Below are 21851 nucleotides of genomic sequence, written 5' to 3'. Positions count from 1 at the left end.
TATTTTTCCTGTCACATCTATTCTTCACACATGCTCTTGGCATGTGACTAAATCAATATTCTGCCTCCTGAACATCTTTATCTGTTACGGATTTGCTGCATCAATTAGAACAAACAGCCACTTTTGATTGTTTCTACTTTTCTTCCTGAAATTGTCCTGTGTCAATCTACAATGCATGAGACAAAGGTAGAGTTCTACAGGCAATTACTCTGAGAGCTGAGAGAGGCACGAGAGCACATGCTACACGTGCTTTTTAATTCCCTGCCTCCAAACACAGAATTTTACTTGTTGCCAAGTCACACCAGAAATATGCTCCAGCGCCAGCCCCCCATAGGCTGAGGTCTTGGCACTGCTGATTCCAAAATTCCCTTTTCCCAGTTCACATTAGTAAATTAAAACACAAGTACACCAAAATAACTCACAGAAAGAGTCGGTGGCTGCCACAACTGACAGAACTATGCAATATTCTTCCAAAATGCATGAAGCCTTTATCATCTTCTTTTCAGCACTGGGAAAATTAGGCACAGGATGTACTTTGCTCCAGGGTACACCGCAATTCAAGGCAGAGAAGGGGAGGGAAGAGAGGAACTGGGAATTCCTAACTCTATGAAGTTCCCTGACCATGAAGGCACACTTCTGAAACAACACAAGGATGGTTGTTTGCTAAAAAAAAACAAGTTTTGCTGAAATCAAGCACCCAGTTCTTTCAAGTGCTACACTAGGTCACAAACTCATACATTTTCTAAGTTATCTGACTGCAGTATCTCTTCAGGGTCTGTGAGCTGTGAGTGCAATGAGGCTTTGTACAAAGAATTACCTCTTCCATTGGGACAACTTGACAATAGCCACCACCTGCAGCTCCACCTGCAGAGAGACAACAGTCAGACCACACCAGTGCAGGTGTCTCCAGCCCAGAGTGCTATTACATCTGTTTGCTTAATGGCTCCAAGAGGGCAGCTCCCACTGAGCAGCTGAGTTTAAGTCCTAACACAGTACCTTGAAGACAAAACTGAAGAACTTACCCAAAGCTCTTTTTTCTTAAAATAAATGCACTTGTAACTAGAAATAATGTAAAACTACAGTGCAGAAGAATAGTATTTCTGAATGCCATCTTTGTCCATTTAGGTCAACTGCAAGCAACAGAACAATCATACCTTTTATGCCAAAAGTTGGCCCCTGAGAAGGCTGCCGAACACAGGCAAAGACATTCTGGTGAAGGTGTGCTCCTAAGGCTTGGACAAGGCCAACAGTGGTGGTGCTCTTCCCCTCTCCCAGGGGAGTGGGAGTTATTCTGCAGCAACAAAGCAGAAAAGACACAATTACACCCTTGTACTGGGTGAGAATCAAATCCCAGGGATAAAACAGTCACCCAGTGATTGCAGTTAATGAGAATTCAAATTCTGAACTGGCTCATACTTCAGCTAATCTTCATCAATTCAAAACTGGAAAGAGATTGGCAAATCATCACATAACTGCTGCTCTGAAACAATTTGCTAGTTCTTACTGAAGGCAGGCTACTAGACCAGGAGAAGTTTGGCTAGGAACCAGTCTACTCTTCATAACCCTGACCTGTAGGCCAAATTCATCTGCTGGAGAGAAACGTTAAGCTACGTTCTCACTGTTTGTCACAAGTGATCAATCTACTTCCCAAACTACTACATTTTCACAAGTGTGATTTACTAAAACCCAGAGCACCTCATATAGTCACCCCACCAAAAGACAATTCCACAACAAGCCATGCTAATAAAATTTCTTTTCATCTTGTAAGTGATGTCTCAGTTCAGGAAGCACCCACCCAGTAACAACGACGTATTTGCCATCTGGCTGGTTCTGCAGACGTTTCAGAACTGAGAGCTGAACCTTGGCTTTAGTTTGGCCATAGAGCTCCACCTCATCGGGGAAAAGGCCAACTTCTTTTGCAACTTGATCAATGGGCTTGGGCATGCAAGACTTGGAGATTTCAATATCACTTAAAGAAAAAGAGCAAGATGAGTTTGCAAGTCAAAGACTTCCACAAATTCCCCGCTTCTGTAGGGAATAAACTACAAACACCTAATCTATATTTTAGAAGTTAATCTTTAAACCCTACTAGTTAAATGAATCAATCCCACAAGTGTCTCTGTTCTAATGTACCTGATAGTCTCAGAGTTGCCTTTCTAAAAAAAAAGGCCAAACCCAAAACAAACAACAACAACTCTCCCCAACCTCCCCATTTTCCCAAATGCCTTTTGTAGGCAATGTGTTATGATCCCATATGGTATTTTGCATATTTTCAGCTGCTCCCTGGGGATTTGAGCAACTCCTATTTGAAGATACTACTGTTTTGGCATGCCAGACTGAAAATTTTCCAAAATATAAGTTTTTCACTATTTCCTGAATCAGCAACCATCTAGCTGGCCTGAAGTCCGTGAAAGTCCAAGAAGACTACACTCCAAGAGATATCACAGCACCACTGCAGCTTAGCTCTGTTTCCTCAGGAAGACCTTAGAATGCCTTAATTTGAAAGCATTACCTTGGAACAGGTGTCTTTAGGGTAAGCTGGTTGTATTGGATGGTCCACTTTCCAGGCTGAAACTTCTCCAGAAAACGCTGTGCACTCTCCACAGTGCTCTAAAATGAGCAAGTGAATGCATTAAAGCAACCATCACTGCATGAATTGCATTGGTTAACAAACAGACCACAAAGGTTTGCCCCTCCTGTCTGCCTCAGTTTGAGTTTAAACCAAAGTGCTTCTATTAAAGCATTTGATAATAATCCAAAATGAGATTCTGCTTGCTGTTTTCTCAAAAAGAAAAAAAAAAAATCCCACCATATCTATCTCTCTACTGATCTTCCAGTGTGCTGGATTTTTTGGGGTGTTCTGTACCAGCAGGGTTTCTTAAGCAAAGCACAGAACAGAGGGAACTGGTTTATACTGTTACTCTCCTTTTTATCCAGTCACCCTAAAGATAGTTTCACAATTTCAGCCAGAGCATTATAGGACAGGCCCATTTCTTATGGTTTTGAGTGACCATACTCAAAATCCCCTAAGAAACCTCCCAAAACTGAGCGACCAGAAACCTCTGTTCTAACATTCCCTGAAGTCCATCTTCTTCCTCAGTTAACTGAATCCAAATTGTCTGGACTAGAAGCTGGAAATCCTAACTAGCTTTTTCAAGAGCAAGAAGGGAGCAGCAGCTGTTTGGCAGTGTGCTGATGGTCAGCAACACCCCCCAAAGCAAACACAGAGGAGATGACCACAGTCTGCTCAGTACCTGCATTAACATGGCCACAGTCATAGGCCCAACACCACCAGGAACTGGGGTGATGAAAGAAGCCTTTTCCTTTGCTGAACTGTATGCCACATCTCCCACAACTCTTTTTCCACTGGCCTTTGTGCTGTCTGGGGATTTAAGGAGAAAAGTAAGTTACACATCACATTTCAGCAGAGCAACAGAGGAGACAGCACTGACTGAAGCTGAAGTCTTTAATTCTGCTGGAGCAAACAAAATAGAAGCTGAGTACCCAGGAAGCTGCAAAGAAAGATAAAACAGCTAAGACAACATCACAAGATGAAGCTGTTATCATCATACTTCACTTGCAGAGTGTCAACAGCTCATGCAACACATCCTCCCATTAAGCATCATTTATCCTCAGCCAGACAGATCTCCCTTTCCTGGAGGATGCAAGTCTTTTCTCAGTGGCTCATTGCCCACAGGGCAGTTTGAATGAGATATAAACCAACAGTCAGGAAGAGGTGAGACATTAAACATGGCTGACTTGTTCCAAACCCCCCAGGTTTACATTTGCTCTGTTCCGTTTTGGAAGGCATCTGGGCCTTACTATTGAATAAAATCACCTGCTTTTACAGAAACTGAAGGCAGAAAGTGCTGAGCTTTTCATTTATCACTGCTAGTTTAATGATGGACCAGTAAATACTGCAGTTCACAGAGATCAGTCTTGTCAAAACAAACTTCACAGGTGACTTAAGAAAGCTTCAGTACAATAAATTTTTCTCTCGGGCAATGTATTTTGCTATATCCTGCTGAACTATATGACCTGACAATTCAGAAGCAGACATAGTCCTTTTTTCCAGTGATGACCTTTAAACCCACCCATAAAGAGAGGAAGAGACAAAATGAATTAGTAAATTAGCATAGTCATCTAAGGAAGTCACTGATTACAGCACATAAAACCAGAAGATTTAAGTTGCTCCTGGAATGGCAGATTCTCACTTCAGATAAAGGACTCTAGGGAGATTCTAACCAGTGTGAAAACCTGAAAATAGATTTTAATGTTGCTCTATTGAAATATTATATTGCATACAGTAAGTGTATGTTTGAACAGAACACAATCACTAACTTTCATATACATCTGGTGAGGGGGAGGAGTGGAACAGAAACCAAACTCCTCGGCAGCTGATTATGTTAAAACCAAAGCGAGAACAAAAGTCAACATTATTTTTTAGCTGTATTGTTACTGACAATTAGCAGCTTGGATGCTTTGCTGTGTGTTTTAAGCAACACTACTTCTCCCTAAAGCTCAAAGCCTGAACACATCACAGCTGGTAACCAGTGTTTCTGCAGTCGCTGTCAGTTAGCTGCCTGAACTGCAGACCAGCCTGGCCTTCCCCCCTAGAGACCAATTTAAATAAGGCTGCAAACAGTAAATAATGTAATCTTATTTTCTTCCAAGGATGCCAAGCAGGCTCATCAGCCATCCTGGCCAGGAAGGCTCTCAGCCCAAGAAAGAGGAAAACAAGCTGGCACTCCAAACTGCCTCATCTGTTCCACAGACACAGAGATGAGCACACGCCAAACAATCCCCCAGTCCCTGCTTCTGCACCTCACACCAAGCACTGCTGAGCACAGCCTAGGAGCTATGCAAATACCTGCAAAATATTCTTTGAAAGAAAGCTCACACACAATACTTGCCATCTCTCCCCATAATTTCACCTTCTCAATATTCATCATCCCACTCTTAAAAAATACAAACTAGTTACAGGGAGCATCAGTGACACTATAACCATGTTGCAAAAAAGCTGCTCTCATATTCCACTTTCACGGCTGCAAAATCCCATAGCAGGGAACTTTGAACAGAGTTGCTTCCTCCATCAGGACTCAGAGAGGGACATTCCAGGGACTGTCATCTCTGGGAATATCCTCTACCTGCACTGCTTTCCCTTTCTGTACCAAAGCAAATTCCACAGGCCTGGAATAAGACATCCAGAGTATTTGCTGGACCAGCCCTCCAACTGCAGCAGTTGGGGAGAGACAAATACAACCCAGTCTGGAAAATAAGAGGCACTTGTCTGTTCTAGTAGAGGTATCAGGAGATTGCTTCTTCCTCTCTGTCTACCTGAAGGAAATTCTGTTAATTGCAGTACACCAAGCCAGATGTGGCTGAAGTGTCTCTTCCAGCCTCCAAACCAGCACCCTTGGAGCATTCAGGCCACCCTCCATTCAAAAGCACAACAGCTGCATTTGTATGGTGCTACATGGCTGTAACTTGTCCTAACTCCAGCTTGGCAAGACTGCATGATCTATCAAATCAGTTTGGGATCTGCCTGGACAGGGTACCCTGACTAGCAAACCAAAGGCATATCCATTGCCACAACTGACAGCTGCACCTGGGAGGCACCTAGCTGGGTACACCTCTACCTGTGGTAAGAGGTATGTGCTCTCACCCCATCACATTCAAAGCACCATCACAGCTAGCAGCAATATTCTATCTGTACAGTGACTTAGCTGGAGAAGCCAGCAAGCTGGCTGCTGTTCTTTCTGTAGCACTGCAATTCCCACAATTCTGGTACTCATTTCCTAAAAGATTCATCTGAAAACTCTTGCAACATACCAGAGAGGAAAAAAGTCAGAAAAACTCAGCAGCTTCAGAAAACCAAAGAAAAAAAAAAAAAAAGAGCCTGTAGCATCCATCATTTAAGAATGTGACAGTTTCCATGATACTCTATCTAGTCTCAATTATCAAATCTCAATGCCTTTAAGTGTATTCCATGTGACACTGACTGGGCTGGGTGCACAAGCTCAGATGTCAGCACACTGCTCAAGGCAGGCTAATTGCGAAGGAACACGGATGTGTCCTCAGAGATGCAGTTCACATAAAGCCTGAAAAAAGGTCATACCATCATATATCAGAAACACAATGGGGGTTTTATTTGCAACGTGTCAGCTGGGGAGACTCCAACCCATTCTGCTTCATGCACATCAGCAGTGACCTTGTGGGTTTTGGCAAATGGCTTAAGTTTGGGTTGTTTGGAACAAAATCATCAAGCAACAAACAGCAACAGCAGATGACTTTTTAGTTTTAATTAGATAGAGGACTAATGTTTTTAAAAGCAGCCTAATGTCAACTTTGAGTAACAAGACCACTGAACAGAAATTTCTTTACATTCTGTTAAATAATGGCAACAAAATGACTGATTAATTATGAAAACTACCTTTTAAAAGCCTTGTGGGTGTAGCACAGAAAGAGTGACTAATTTTCCATATCATTCAATATCTGTAATTTGGATTTAAAATGAGATGAAAACAGAAATTGCCAGACTGTCTGTAGCATCTTTATAAGGAAGGAGCAGCTAAGTGAAACCCTACCCTAAAATCCATTATGTTAAAGCACTTTATTCTATGCCTGAGCCATTGTCACCAATACTCTTGCACAATCTTCTTTGTTTCAAGACAACAGCCATTCAAGCCTAAGAAGTTAATGCTGTGATTCAACAAATCCACAGCTACTTTAAGAGACTGCCTGTCATTTCTGTACTTCAAAGGGAACTGCTTCAACAGATCCAAGCACGAAGTGATGACAGCAATGCCCTGTGCTCCAAAGTGACAACAGTGACAAGACTTCACCATGTAGCTGGGGCAAATTAAATAGATATTCTGTTGCAATATTTCATAGGCCTCCTCTTTCCTCTATTAATCATCAGCCTCATTGAAGGCTGAATCAAGACTGCCACCGATCTGCTTTAAGAGAGTCCTTCAGACCATTGTTCTCTTTACTTTGGCATTGTCAGAGGTTGTCATCACTACTTAAGACAGACTTACAGGAGAAAGAAGTCCATTTGGACCAGAGACACCAAGGAAATAGTATTCATGAACTTAGCAACTGCATTTATACACAAACAAACACATCCCCACTTGTTATACACTGCCCACGCACCTGGCACATGGTTAATTCCACAGTCTATTACGATTGCACCAGGCTTGATCCATTCCCCTTTTACCATTTCAGCTCTACCAGCTGCAACCACCAGGATGTCAGCTTTGCCAACCTATAAAAAAAATTTAAAAACAACAAAAAACTGTGTATCACAGTGGCAGGGATAAAATGCAGAGCTGCATGTGCAGCAAGTTGGATCAGCTTGAGCTGCAGTGAAACTGTGCTCACCCACTGCCATTGGAGGCATGGAAGGGCACTCTCAGCAGTTAAAGGCAGCTCGCCTGTTCCTTGGCAAGGACAAATTCCTGCAGCTAGAAATAATGGCCTATTTTCACACTCCTACCCCGAACTATCGCTAGTCAACACTTCACAACCTCCTCTGAACTCCTCCATGATTCCCAAGTGGATCATACAGGCTACATTTAGATAAAATTAAAGCCTTCTGAATATTCTTCTCTTCCTTCAAATATTCCTGCACATTCAGTGCTCGAAATATACCCAGCACTCATAAGACAGCAAGAACTCATTTTGTTCAGCCAAAAACAACCCCTGCACAGAACTAAGCAGTACTTCATTTGTGACAGCACTGTCTTGTGCTTTTCATGTCCAGGACTGCACAACACACAACTCCAGGGGAAGCTGACTGTATTTCAGCACTAATATTCATTCAGGGACTATTCAGTAAATTTGACAGATCCAGTCATGAAGCTGGTGTTAAAGATGCCGATTAAAGCTCGTTGTCAGTTCCTGCACTGCTTCATTAACATTTGCTTAGGAAGCTGCTATCCCTTGGATTTTTTTTTCCTTTAATCTTTGAGGGAGATAAACTATTTTTAAGATACCATTAAGTTTTAGCACTTCAATTTTTAATCAACCTAATGATGGTCTTGCTGAACAGCAACTTCATGACGTGAAGCATTGCGCTGTTTCTGATCTACTTTGTGAGTTATATTCAAACACTCCTACTCCCTTTTCAGCTTTAATACTTGCCTACAGAGCCTGGCAGTGCTGATGGCTCTACGAAATCCAAGTAGGTGGCAGCACAGCAAAACACTATTTCTGTCACTCTCACTGCTGAAGAGGAAAATGGTACCAAATCCCTGTCATAGAAAATCGACTGAAAAAAATAAAGCAACTGAGAAATCATTTGGCCTAACATTTCTCAGCCATTAGAGCAGAAGACCACCTGGTCTTTTTGATAAAAAAAAAAAATTAAAACAACAAAAACATATGCTGTTTTGCCAACCCCTACATGGAGATTAGGAAGGGACGATTAAATTCTCAGCACTTGCTCAAAGACAACAAAAATAATAATTTTATTGTTATAATTAAACCCCTCTAATTAAGTGCCAAAAATAATCAAGATCCTATTCCAGCGGAAGTATTTACACAACCACGCAATGAGCAGGACTGGGAAAGCAATTCAGATGAAAGACACCCCAGACCTAATGACTCACAGCAGCAGACTGTGCATGGAACAGCAGTGGCCTGGAACAAGTAACTACAGCCTGCCCTTACCTCCTCAGCCAGGGTGGAGGTCTTGGAATGGCACGTGGTGACTGTTGCATTATTCCAGAGCAGCAGGTCGTGCATGGGAGCACCCACGATCTTACTGCGACCGATCACCACAGCTCTCTTCCCTGCCACCTGGACACCTGCACCACAGAGAGTCAGGAGAGAGCAGAAAAGAGGTCACTGTGCAGCCTGGTACACACTGACTCTATCTGCTCTGGAGTCTTGGTCAGTTTAAATCTGGTCCTAGTACTTCAGAATTCTGCTCTTCTTTGTTGTGTGTGGTAGGGAATTGCAGCTCCATTTTAACCTAGTTCTTTTACTGTCTAAGACAGCAAAGATGAAATGTCTTATCTCAGCAAAAGTTGTGAAGCAGAGCCTTGCAACGCGTGTGATTTCTACACTTATTGAAGACTACTGCACTCATGAATAATGTATGGAAACCTCCTTACCTGTCTGCCTGATAAGTTCCATGCATCCCTTTGGCGTACACGGAATAAAGCAGTCTCCAAGGTCCCCTCTAGAGAGTTTCCCAGCATTGATGCTACTTAAGCTGTATTTTGAAAGAATAAAGGCCAAGTAAGATACCCAGCCTCATTGTTCAAGAGAAAATAAATAAAAAAGGTTTCTTTCTGGAGTAGCTGTCACACTCTCCAGGGGTGAAGCCAGTTTACCCATCCACGTCCTTCTCAGGTGCAACAGCATTGGTTATTTTTTCTGTGTTGATGGGTTTATCAGAGTCGAGTGGCAGCTGCACTATAAAGCCATGAACAGCTGGGTCTGCATTCAAAGAGGCAATGCACTTGAGCACCTACAACAGCAAACACCAAAAAACTAATGGCTGATGAACTGAAACATGACTTATGCAAGAGCAAAAAACATAATCCTATCTGGATTAAAAGATACAAACTTTATATTTAGTTTTTCCACCCAAAAGTATAAATCCCTTACATCTTTTATTTAAAAAAAAAGCTCCTAAAGTCTCTAAATTGTACATTGTGGTGTTTTAGTTTTCTTTAAAAAAACCACAAAAACACATCAGCAGGTTCCAATTATTTTTTCATTAGTTAGTATCAATAGGCAAGTAGTCCTTTTTATACAATGACAAGGTAAAGATATCTTCAGCACAACACTGAAGTTATGTATTTTTTCATCACTGGCTGTATTACTTACATCAGCTTCGGTTGCTGTGTTTGGCAATTTTATGTGATTGGCACTGATCCCAATCTGCAAATGAGAATAACAACAAATTATCTGATTTCTGAATTGACATCCAATTGATCTGGCTAATCTCTCTATCCAGCTAAATCACAGCTGCATTCTGTCACATTTCCCAAGACTATCTCCTGTTCCTGAGGCTCAAGTCCTACAATTTAGAAATACCATCAAAGATAGATTAGTGCTTTGCCTACTGAGTCTGTCTTTTAACTGTCCTATTCACCTTTTGACATGAACAACATCAGCTTTGCTTGACAGCACACTGCCTTAAAATACCAGCAGGAGTGCCAGGTATCACCTAGGGAAAAATGCACTCATCTGTGTTCCTGCCCTGTTGCAGCATGTAGTGTTCTACCTGTGACAAGCACAAAGCAACTGCAGGTACAAGGCATTCAGGGAAGATAAGGACAAGACCACGGGTCAGGAGAGACACAGCACTTCAGACAAATGTAATCTGTGATGATCACACAGAAAGTGGCACCAAGGCACACTGCTGTGACCACAGCACCCCACTTGGCTCTCAGGTTACGCACATACGTTACATTCTTGTAACTGACAACTCAGGCCAACACTGCTTTCTCCAATACTGCAAAAACTTAGACAAAAACTATTGACTTGCATCTGTTTTTTCATATTCAGATCTGACCAACTGTAGGAGGGTAAAAAGTAGTCCTAAAAGTCCAGGTATTACCTCAGCAGCAGCCTTCAGCTTCATGTTAATGTAGAGGTTTGAATCATCCCGATTTCCAACCTAAGGATGAAAAGACAATTGAATTACTGCACAGAATAGAGACCCACACACAGGCTGAGATGGGCTTAACCCTCAGCTTCCTTGGATCTACGTCAAGGAGACAGAGGTATTTCTGAATTAATGCAAAACACACTGATAGAGGATATAAACAGCTGGAGGTAACAGGAAAGTTCTTTCAAGTACAAGGCAGTTAAAGACAAGCTGTCTGATCTCCTGCACAAACTATTTGCACCTGTTGAAAAGCCTTAAAAACACAGTGGTCTCCAAAGCAGAAAATATTGCCTACCATCTGATCTGAGAAAGTTAAATCCTTAAGCTAATTAACATCATCAGCAGGTGCTGATAACATTCAATTATCTGATTAAGGCTTTCAGAACCCTTGGGCCTCTTTGATATCCAGGAATCTGAATTTTATGTACATGTGTGCTTTGATGGAGACATTTCTTCCACTGCTGTTTTGAACCTGGAGAATTTTCCTGCTAAACAAAAACCAAAACAAGGACAAAGTAGTGCACAAAGAGAAAGCACCAAGTGGAACAAATGCCTGCAGTTTTTGGCAGTACTGAGTGCTTACAGTACAAATGCATTTCAGGAGACCACTTGCATAATCCAGTATGTTTTGTTAAAGGTAATGCTCCTTTTAACCTTAAGAAAACAGGGGTCAAATAAGGAAAAGCTGATAAGCAAGCTCTTGAAATTCTGTTCCCTGGTACTTGGGAGCCATTCCTGGTTGTCACATAGACTACAAGCTGCAGGGGTGACCTGATCACCCAGAACACATTGGTTCTTCCTCCCTAGGCACAGATAAAGGGGCTGTCTCCCCTGTAAAGTCTGCTGGATTTAGGAAAAGGTTTTTTTCATACAGGGCAGAGAAGCAGGAGATGTCAGCAAACATATGTTTTGTGAAAAAGGAATTACTGACAACAGGACAAAAAAATAAAGATTAAGTGACTTATTCTTTGAGCTCAGAGGACACCAGATGCCTCCCAAGAACAGAGCACATAATGTATGATGTGCTACAAATAAGAAACAGCTCTTTGTCTTGGCTTCACTGAAAAACAGACAGCTGCAAATATCAATATTAGGAGATGAACTCCAAGCCCAGATTGTTTGACAGCTTACAAAAGTGTCAGACAGCCAAAGAGCAAACAGGTTGTAAAGGACTCTGAGACAATTCAGGACTCAATACAAAGCCCACCAGGAAAACAATCCCATAGTGCCACAAGGCAGCAATTTTTGAACATAGTTTATGAGGTCAACAGTTCAGCAGTTTTCATCAAAGCACTACCAAATTTTTAGACCCTCCTTCTAAGCATCTGCAGATAAAGCTTCTGTAGAGACAATCTACTTAAAGCTAATGAAAAGGAAAACCAGAAAGAAAACCCAAAACAAAACACAAGCACAAATTTGTTCCTGGCATCAAAGAGAAGCACAGCCTTTGTGTGCTATGGTGGTATTAACACTGGAATCTACAGACAGGCACTCTGCAGGAGCTCAAAATAGTGAATAAGGACAAAAATCACTTCTCTAAGCAGCCACTGACATTCCCTCAATCCTTTGTGGACACACAGGTCCTTCCTGTAGCATGACATTTGCTACTGCTAGTCATCTTCTGACCTAAGCAGAGTTTCCATTTTTTTTATAGCTGCAAAGGAAAAAAAAAAATTATGCTAACCACAGGTCAAACCCCTGTACTTGTCAGTTGCTTTTTACCTCTGCAAGCCCTTCTGTGTAGACTCTAACACTTGCTCACTTCTGAGGGTTATCCAATTCAGCAAAAGGATGTTGTTCCATCCCTTGTACTCAAAGTCATCTTGGTCAAAGGTAGTTTTAGTTGTGTTTGGGTTCCCTCCCATCCTCTACCCCTCTTTTCTCTCCATGTTTTGACATAACAGCAGACCAGATCACTTAATAAACATCCCATTTGGAGGATTTCTGGTACAAACACATCTCTGAAAGCTGCTAAACTTCAGGGCTCACTCAAGTGCAGAGATTTGGAATGGAGTCTACAAGCACTGCTTGCTCTTAAAAGGCAAACATCTTGATTTCACCATTTCACAAACACAACACTCCAACAGACAACAGGGTCTGAAGAAAGAAATAAACGAACTTAAAAACTCCCAAAAAATGTTGGGCTCTGATACTTGGCAAAAAGACATAACAGGACTGTGTCACCATCTCACAGAGAACACTGTTCCTAATAAAATGCTACCAACTACAAGGCAGCTTTGATGAAGCTCATCAGCTGTGTCCTTACCACTGCAAAGCAACTCGTATTTTCTGTAGCTGTCATTAAAGAAAACAATACCTGTAAAATGGCAAGTCCTGGTCTGAATCCTGGAAATTTCTCAGTCATCTCAATAACTTGCTGCTTTAGTCTCTCTCTCACTTGTCTGAAAAGGGGGAAAAAAGAAAACAAATACAAGGTAGAAATTAATCACAGGGCTGAATTCTGATACAGTCAGGAGTTGTAAAAGTGACAGATGGGCCGACTGGCAAACATGTACTTATGCCTTGAGTACACAGCTCCCAGCAATCTTCAAATAAGACTGATGTCCACAAATCACTGAGACACTCTGGAGCCAGGTTCATTCAAATTTATTTAAATAACTTTATTTTTTTGAAGTCCATATTGTGCTTCTTCAGTCTCTCATACGATACAAGGGTAAAAAAAAGGGTTCAAAATTTGGCATGGAAACTCTCGGGATTTCAAACTCCTTTCTCAAAAGGAAATTCTCTTTCCACCTATGCTGTACTAAAATTACCTGAATCCCAGAGGCACCAGTTGTCACTGTTACAAAAGCTGTCCTGGTAAAGGATTATGAATCTACAATGATAAAATTCTGGGAAATGACTAAACAAGCAGGAGTTACCCAAAGATAAAGCAGGGAGGAGAATGGGAGGTGGAAAGAGGTGAGGAAAAGTCGCCAAACCCTGGTACACAGCTCAGGTGAACTCTTCAGTAAAGGCAGGTTTAAGGATACAATTGTAAAAACCCACAACTTTGAAACAGAGCACTGATTGGTTGTTCTAGTTCAGATGTGAACTCACACCCAGTTTATCATGGAACGTTTTAATAACGAGTACCCAGCACTGAAATTAGCCACAGACAGCTCAAAGTCACTGTTATCACCTCTCCCCAGCCTTGCACTCCCCTCCACTTTCCCAACCACTCTCTGGCCCCACAGGCATAATCCTGCACCAGGGAAGGTGGAGGCCCAACTGCTCCATCTCCTCACCAGAGGCGGTCAGGATTCTGAAAGAACTGACCAGTTCTGTCCATCTCAAGGGCTCATGGCACTGGAAAGAGCCTATGGCACAACACTGTGCCAAATGTAAGAGACATTCAGAAGCAAAAGCCAGGTAAGCAAAACCTCACAGGACATGAGAGGCTTGACAGGTCTGTGCTCCATGTGAACTCCATCCTGTGTCCCATCCCCATTCTCTGAGATGAGAAGGTGCTACCACCACACTCAGCAAATCTACCCTGTACCAAACAGCCTTTTGTTTAAAACACAGGTCACCTTGTGCTCATTTACCCTCAGATCAGTATCTCCAGATCTGCTACTTCCCAGGCAGGACCAGACCTCCCAGACTGGAGCAGGTGCTGCTGGTGCCAGCTCATTAAAAATGTGAAAGGCAAGGGTGCAGGGACAGGGTAGGTAGCTGATGCCAGCTGGGAGGCTGTGATTCCTGCATAGAGGGAAACTCCAGGAAAACAAACAGCCAGTGAGGCAACTCTACCCTGCAACTATGAGCTCCAAATTAGGCCTGCCAGAGGCAGGAAGACAGGGAAATGGGAGCAGCACACAGCTCTCTCAACCCAGCAGCACTGATCCCAAGGGACAGCTGCAGCTGGCCCAGCTAGAAGCTGTCCTAAGGCTGTTTGAAGTCTCATCTCAGAGGGAGTCACAGCCTCCAGCTACATCCCAAATCACACATCTCTCCTGCTGCATCCTGAATCGCGTGGTCAGAGCTCAGCCGTACCTGAGGAGTGGGTTCAGAATATTTATAGGTGTTTGCATCTGGCCAAGTGGTTCAAAGTCTCTTAACAAGCTTCAGTGGAAGCAACTGTTTTCAGCCTTATTTAAGAAACCGTAGTTCTGAGCCTTCCTTCGGCTGTCACCTCTGTAGAACACTTGACACCAAGACCAGCTGATGAGTTCAGAAAACAGTCTCATAGCAAACCTTATCCCAGCAATTCTTTGTGCTTAAGTGACAAAAATCCATCTGCTGGGTAGCAAAATCCCCAACTGCCTCTCCTTACACTCCAGCTGTAAGCCCCTAGGGAGGCACCTGAGCTGGCTCATGAGCAGCCTCTAACAACACAACAATCTCAAGGAGCATCAGAAACCCCCTGTACATGGCCAGCGAGCGGGGGCTGTGGAAAACTCCCCAAGGGAACCATTTCTGAGGTCTCTCATGTTCCAGTAAGGAAAGGGCAGCACTGCTTTGTGTCCAGCAAACAAAAAGAAATGCAAACAAACATGAAAGATTAGAAAGGGCCCCAGGTTTAGGCATTACTTTTATTGCAGTCTTCTCAGCTTAAGAGAAACGAGCCCACCCAACTTCCTCTGTGAAGCAGGGCTGTGGTGTACTTTCACCCCCAGCAGCCACAACTGTTCACACATTACATTGCTGTCATCTTCTGTAATTAGGCACTAGGTCACCTCCCCTTCAGCTCCTGAAGAGGCAACACACACAAACATACAAACGTGGTGCTGTTGGTGCAATTTTCTTTAGTAGCCTGGAATCAAGAAATCACTTGTTAGACAGCCACCTAGCGTTGGGTACCACTGCTCTCCAGTGCTCACAAAAACCACAGGGGCAAAAGTTTAAGAGAAAATTCAAGAAAAAAAAGAAGAAATCATTGTTTTTCTCCATAGACTTACAAAAGCCATAAAAATAATCTTTGCAAACCAGCAGCTATTTAGTTATACAGTCTGCAAAATTCTACTGTGGACCTCAGGCCTTCCCAAAGATAAAAAGTTCGTATTGATAAATCAACACCACTTTTTACTAGCTGTATGAAAATTCTTTTAAGTCTTCAAACAGAAAATTTGCAATTCTATGTGTCTGCTTCCCCAAAAGCCTTCTCTCTGACTCTAAGCCCCCTCCTGTGCCCACATGCTCTTCCACAAATAAATTCATGCAGCAAACAAAAGTCCAGGGTCCACACAGGTTAAGGACAGCACATAAGCATACAATGCAACAGCCAGCTCCAAAGATTAAAGAACTTGTTAGCATTTCTTTCTGTAGACTGTAACAGAATTTAAGTTTATTAAATGAATAAAACAAAGGACAAACCACACTCCTTTAGCTCTGCTGGAAATGGAGAGAACATGGCTCCTGTGTAAGCAGAACCCCACACCCTCCTGTGGGATTATGGACTCTGCTCAGCTGGTGAGGACACACAGCACCATACTGAAGATGACCCCAGGCTGTGTTTCTGTCCCTTCTGTAACAGGCTCAAGGCTCTATGCAAATAGTGCCAAACACAGGACCTGGCAAACACCTCCTCGAAGACAGTGATGCTCCAGAAGAAGCCTGTCCCCAGAGGGGAGGCTTTGGCTTTACTGCCTGGATCACAGATTCCCCAAGGGCTTCACAAACATGCAGCAGAAATGCTCCTGCTGCAGCCCTGCAGAAACAGCTGCATGAAGCTGAGGGTCCTCCCCAGGTCCTGCACCGTCCTGGTCAGAGCTGCTGTCCCTGCAGCCATTCCTCCTTGCAGCACTACCACTGCTCACCTCCTGTTGCTCCCATGACCAACACCATAATGTGGGAAAAACAAGCTTTCCCATCTCCAAACCACCACAGTACCACATCCTAGCTCAGGACAACTGCCTTATCTTAAAATGCTGTGAGGGGACTGCAAAGAATGTCACAGATCATCCCACTTGCACCCAAAGGAGGCACAGAGGAATCTCTCCTGAGGAAAGTCACAGGTTGGCTCAGTGAGTGGCACTGGGATAGGAAATACCTTGGGAAAGACCATCTGAACACCGCTGGCAATTCAACAGATGGCTCCAGTTGCAGGAAGACATCATTTAGAGCTGGAATGAGTTCACATGTTCCCACCCTCTTGTCTCATGCTCCACCACTGCATGCTCCTGGCACACTCTCATTATCTCCTAGGAAAATGCCTGCTACTTTCTACCACTTCCACACTCACAAGGTTTTTGAACCACCTTTTTGGTTGTGTCAGCACAAATACATGCATGAGCTCTCTTCAGACCAAGTAAATACATGAAGACATTTCTGCTTTTTTGGATGCTTTTTCATCATATCCAGAATTTCAGTCCAAGGTGGGTCTGAGAGACAGGCAGCAATTGAGGCACTTTGCAAATGTAGATGACTGACAACAGAACAACAGAGTTTAACACAAAGCTCAGTCTTTAAAACTTAGATGAGTTTGCCCCAAACATCAGTTCTGATACCACATTCCCATGCTGTAACATGCATGCAGGCCTGCTTCCCAAAATGAATACTGCATATAATACTCTACTATCAGTGATTTAATCACAGGAAAACACAAGAGCAATAGGTAAGGACTCAATCCACCTTTGGACTGAGTGGCTGCAAGCACTCCAGACAATACTCTAGGCCCTATCTACAAAGGTTTGCCTTCTGAAGAAATTATATTGAGACTTTACCCATTCCACAAAGGGGGACACAGCAGTCCCCACATGTTCTTTGCCTTCCCTGCAAGCTGGTGCTGATGTGCACAGATCTGTGGCTCTGTTGTCCAGCAGACAATGTTTTCTTCTCTCTTATCAACTCTTTCGAGCAGGGTCCCATTTTTTTAAACTGTGTCTGCACAGCACTGAACACAAGGGTTCTTGCTCGTATTTGGGGCCACCAATAGCACTGGTAGTTCACTTTAACTCAGCCCATCCACAGTGTGGGACCCTTCAGGGCAAGCCTGAAACATTGTGGGTAGGATCTGGTAAAAGAAAGCTCAGAGATCAGGGGATTTTTTCCACTTCAGACTAGATTTACCTGGAATTACAATAGGAACCCAAAAAAAAAAAAAAAAAAAAAAAAAAAAAAAAAAAAAAAAAAAAAAAGGCCAAGGAGTTGCTTACTGCACTGTTACCTCCAGTTGTAAGTTCAGCCTGATCACTCCAAACCCAAAGCACTACCTGGCCCATCCCTAGGGGCTATGAGGAGTGCTAAGTCTTCCCTGCCATCACGACTCATCAGCCACTCTTCCAGAGCAGAAATGTTGGTCCACTCCTGGTCCTACCAACCAGTTTGGGCCTAGCCAGAGGTTTCCACACCTGGGCTCTTTCAGATGGTAAAGCCTGAACACACAGCTCAGTGCAGGGCACATAAACTGTAAAGAAGAGCCACTATCATGTTTTGCTCTGATTATCTCTTTAGACACAGAAACAGAGATTGCTTTTTCTTCTGGGAATACCAGCAATAAAAGGTGGAGAATATTGTATTTTTATTACCCTCAACCCACCATATCCTGCATACTTAAAGCATTGCTCTTCTTCCTCCCATTAGTCATTTGTTTACTGTACTGTTATACAATAACTCATCTTTCATAACTCATTTGCCAATGAGGCAAATTTAATTTGTAGCAAAATTTAAGGCAGAATTACTGAACAGCCACTCGGAGTAGAGGAAAGCCATCCTGAGGTAATCAGCCTACTCAGACTGATGCAGAACCCATCCAATATTTAATATATTTCACAGACTGTGCAGGCTTCGTGTTTGTACTGACAGAAGCAGACTAGATGCATTTTGATGTTGATACATTAACATCAACACCAAAATCCCACAGAGAAAAGAATGCCTGCCATGTTCTCCTTCCCATGCCCAGCCTAAACACATTTTCCATCCTCACAGGTAATACCCAAAGCCACTGAAAATATCAATTTTCCTTTGTACCTCTTCTGAGCCTTCCAAAGGTGTGAACTAGCTTTATCACTTCATCGAGTTTTCCATATTTATAGAGGCAAGGAAACTCTCTCAAAGTATTTATTCTCTTTATATGTCTCACAAGAATAAGTATCTACCTGATTTTTGTTTAAATAGCTGGCATGATTGTGAATTAGGTATTTTTTCATCTATTTTGAGGAAGGAGTGCTTGGTGGCTGGAGGAGAAAGTTCACAATACTTATGAGCTTTGATTTAAAACACACACAGAAACCCAGCATTACATAGCTGAACACTACCTGTTTGCTTCAACTCATTTGTCAATATTTGACTAACTTACAAATAAACCTTTTTCTTGATTAAAGGGTAAAGTAACAAAATCCACCCCCTACAAGACAATAACTGAAAACGTTTTGCAGTTGATGCACAGTCAGGGACATTCCCTTTCTACAACAGGCAGCTCAGTTGTAAATTCCTAGAAAAACCACATGCGTATCACTCCTGCTGCTGCCAGACTCTTGGCCTGGAGGTGAACTCTGGACAGTGAAAATCCCGTGGACCAGCACTTCTCCAGGGGTCTGGAAGAAAGGGACAGCTATCTCCAGGGCGGACAGCCCAATTCCTCATGACTCCAAGTACTCCAGCAGAAAAAGGCAGAACTACCTAGGGCCCATAGGGAGCAGGTGATGCTTTTGCTATACTGAACATAAATACAGCACAAATAAAGGAACTGAAGGACAGCTGAGCAACTGCAATTATTTTTCCATTTTGTGGTGTCTTCAGGTCAAGATTTGATGACTCTGGAAGTCAGACTTCAGCCAAACACCTTGAGAGGTGTGCTGGAAGTTAACCAAACCTTTCTCCTGCATGTGCCTATTAAAAGCTCATGCCTCTTCCCAAGTATTTGCACATCATGAATGTCCTCTGAGAACTGGTAGTTTATAGCTGCTTCTATAGTACAGAAAACAAACAGAAATAAAACATTTCATCCCTTTATCTTTAAAATTAAGTTAGTAATGCAACATGCCGTGCCAAGGAAGCTAGAAGTTTTAATGTGAATTATCACTGTACCCAAACTAGCATCTTTCCAGGACCTATTGCACTTCAGGGTGACTTTCTCTGACAGGAAAGAAACCTACAACAGGCAAATCATGAAGTCCCACCAGCAGCAAGCACAGGCATTACAGTGCCAAAAGCATCAGGTGGAATGAAGCATATAAGATTGAGAGATTGCAATACAGGTGGTACTGGCTCCAAAATTACCAGGTAAAAAATATGCAAGCAGCCTTTCCTCATGGATATTCAAATTCAAGGCACATCAGGCCTACTTTTCAGAACTGCTCCACTGCTGGTTAGATGTAGCTGTGTCATACACAGCAATACCTAAGAGGAGGACTAACTGCTTTGCTGAGATTACTTTATACCTTTTCAAATGTAACCTTTCTGTCTGAATTCCCTAATTATATCGACAGGGGATACCAAATGAACCTACCTAACTGGACCCTGTTTCCACAGAACATAACAGAACCACTACACTGCATTTCCCCCAGGATTAGGGAAATTTATTTGGCTTTCTTACCAAATGTGTATGTTGAGTGGCAGCAGGAAAAACAAGAAAGGTGTTTTTTTTAAAAGACACAATGCAGGCTCACGTAAACCCAGGGCTTGCCAGCTAAGAAAACGCTGAAAAGTACAAGAATACTTTTGCCTTCAAGGTCTCCCAAATCTTTTAAATTGCTTTGGCAGGACACTTGTGAACGCTCAGCTATGCGTGATCCAATTTGTGGATTAACTTATTTTGCTTTAAAGAGGAACAGTCAATGCTTGTAGAGTATGAAAACAGAGCCCATACCCAAAGCTCATGTTCCCAACTCCTGCTCATAAAGCATCCCAACAGCCCAGCTTGCACGCATGGAAGCTGAAGGTCAGCCGGTGGCTTCACACCTGCCTGGGCTCTCATTTATTTCATCGATGCCGAGTGGTCACCAGGTGCGTCCCGGGGCTGCCAAAGAGACCCCACCAGACGCACCGCTGGTTTCTGGGGAGCACTGACAGCACTTTGCACTCTCCTTAAGACCTTTAATACCGTACTTCGTCCAACAACTCCCAGTTTACAGCCAGGAAGAGGCGAGCTTTGGCTGCAACGTAGTGAAAAAGCTTTAGGGTGTCTCCAAACCTGCTTCGTGCACAGAGCCAGAGCAAAAGCCTCCCCCAGCCCCATCCCGCTGCCGGTACACCCGGGGGCCGCCGAGGCACCTCTCAGCTCCGCGGCCACACCGAAGGGCAAATCCCCGCGGCTCCCGGACTGTCCCGCCCGAGGGAGCCCGGCCGTGCTGCGGGCAGGGCGGGCGGGCGGCCCCGCTACGTACCCGGAGACAATCTTGCCGCTGAGGATCTCGGCGGGGGCCATGGCGGGGGCCGGAGGGCGGGCGAGCAGCGGGCCTGCTGAGGCGAGCCTGGCGGGACTCCCGGGCCGTCTGCGGTTCGCGCCGCTCCCGCGGCCGCCCCACTCCCTCCCCACGTGGCCCCGAACTTCCCGCGGCCCCGACCCCGGCCCCGCCGCGCAAGCGCTGCCCCCGTCCCGCCCCTCCGCGGCTCCGCGCCCCGCCCGCGGCCCGGCTGCCCGCGGGGGAGCGCGGCCCAGGGCCGCGGCGAAATGGCCGCCGGAGCGGCCTCCGAGGCGGCGCTGCCGGGCGTGCCCGGCCCCCGCTCCGCGCAGAGCGGGGCCGGCGGGAGGGAGAGGGCAGCCCCGGAGGGTGCTGAACGTTTCAGCTGAGCTGGGCTGTGCGCAGCTAATAAGTAGGAAAATCCCTCATCGATGTAAGAATAATCTGTGTTCCTTGTCCCGTGGTTCTCATGCCAAGAGTAGAAGTTAAGAGCAGGATAACAGATTCACAGAATGGTTTGGGTTGGAAGGGAATGAAAAGATCATCTAGTTTCACCCCCCAGCCATGGGCACCTTCCACCAGACCGGGCTGCTCCAAGCCCTGCCCAACCTGGCCTTGAACGCTGCCAGGGACGGGGCAGCCTCAGCTGCTCTGGGCAACCTGTGCCAGGGCCTCGCCACCCTCACAGTAAAGAATTTCTTCCCAATATCTAAATCTGCCCACTTTTTGGTTTGAAGCCACCCCCCTTGTCCTATTGCTACATGCCCTTGTAAAGCATCCCTCATTTGCATAAAAATAAGTAATTTTCGTTTTCAGGATTTCAGCACATTTGTCTAACATAGAGTCACCAAACCAGTGGCTGACCAGAAAGAGGGCAATGAAAAGAATGTTGGGATTGTGGCCTGAATTCATAAGAGTTTTCAAGAGTGAGAAACAGG

General features: G+C 44.0%; 1 protein-coding gene across 1 annotated transcript in view; it reads right to left on the bottom strand.

Annotated features, from left to right (window-relative positions):
- MTHFD1 (methylenetetrahydrofolate dehydrogenase, cyclohydrolase and formyltetrahydrofolate synthetase 1) overlaps positions 1-21051 on the bottom strand; it is a 40218-nt gene extending 19167 nt beyond the window's left edge. Inside the window, exons 1-13 of the mRNA XM_053945942.1 lie at positions 20896-21051; positions 12945-13029; positions 10577-10636; positions 9841-9894; positions 9342-9478; positions 9120-9220; positions 8674-8810; positions 7156-7267; positions 3255-3382; positions 2513-2610; positions 1796-1969; positions 1155-1291; positions 818-864 (exon numbers count right to left, since the gene is read on the bottom strand). Of these exons, the coding sequence (XP_053801917.1) occupies positions 818-864; positions 1155-1291; positions 1796-1969; positions 2513-2610; positions 3255-3382; positions 7156-7267; positions 8674-8810; positions 9120-9220; positions 9342-9478; positions 9841-9894; positions 10577-10636; positions 12945-13029; positions 20896-20936 (1311 nt within the window). The 5' untranslated portion in view covers positions 20937-21051. The remainder of the gene's footprint in view (positions 1-817; positions 865-1154; positions 1292-1795; positions 1970-2512; positions 2611-3254; positions 3383-7155; positions 7268-8673; positions 8811-9119; positions 9221-9341; positions 9479-9840; positions 9895-10576; positions 10637-12944; positions 13030-20895) is intronic.
- Between the last annotated feature and the right edge of the window lie 800 nt (positions 21052-21851).

The sequence above is a fragment of the Vidua chalybeata genome, chromosome 6, assembly GCF_026979565.1.
Source record: "Vidua chalybeata isolate OUT-0048 chromosome 6, bVidCha1 merged haplotype, whole genome shotgun sequence".
NCBI lineage: Eukaryota > Metazoa > Chordata > Aves > Passeriformes > Viduidae > Vidua > Vidua chalybeata.
The sequence above is the reverse complement of the archived record's forward strand: the minus strand, read 5'-3'. Positions and strand labels throughout refer to the sequence as shown.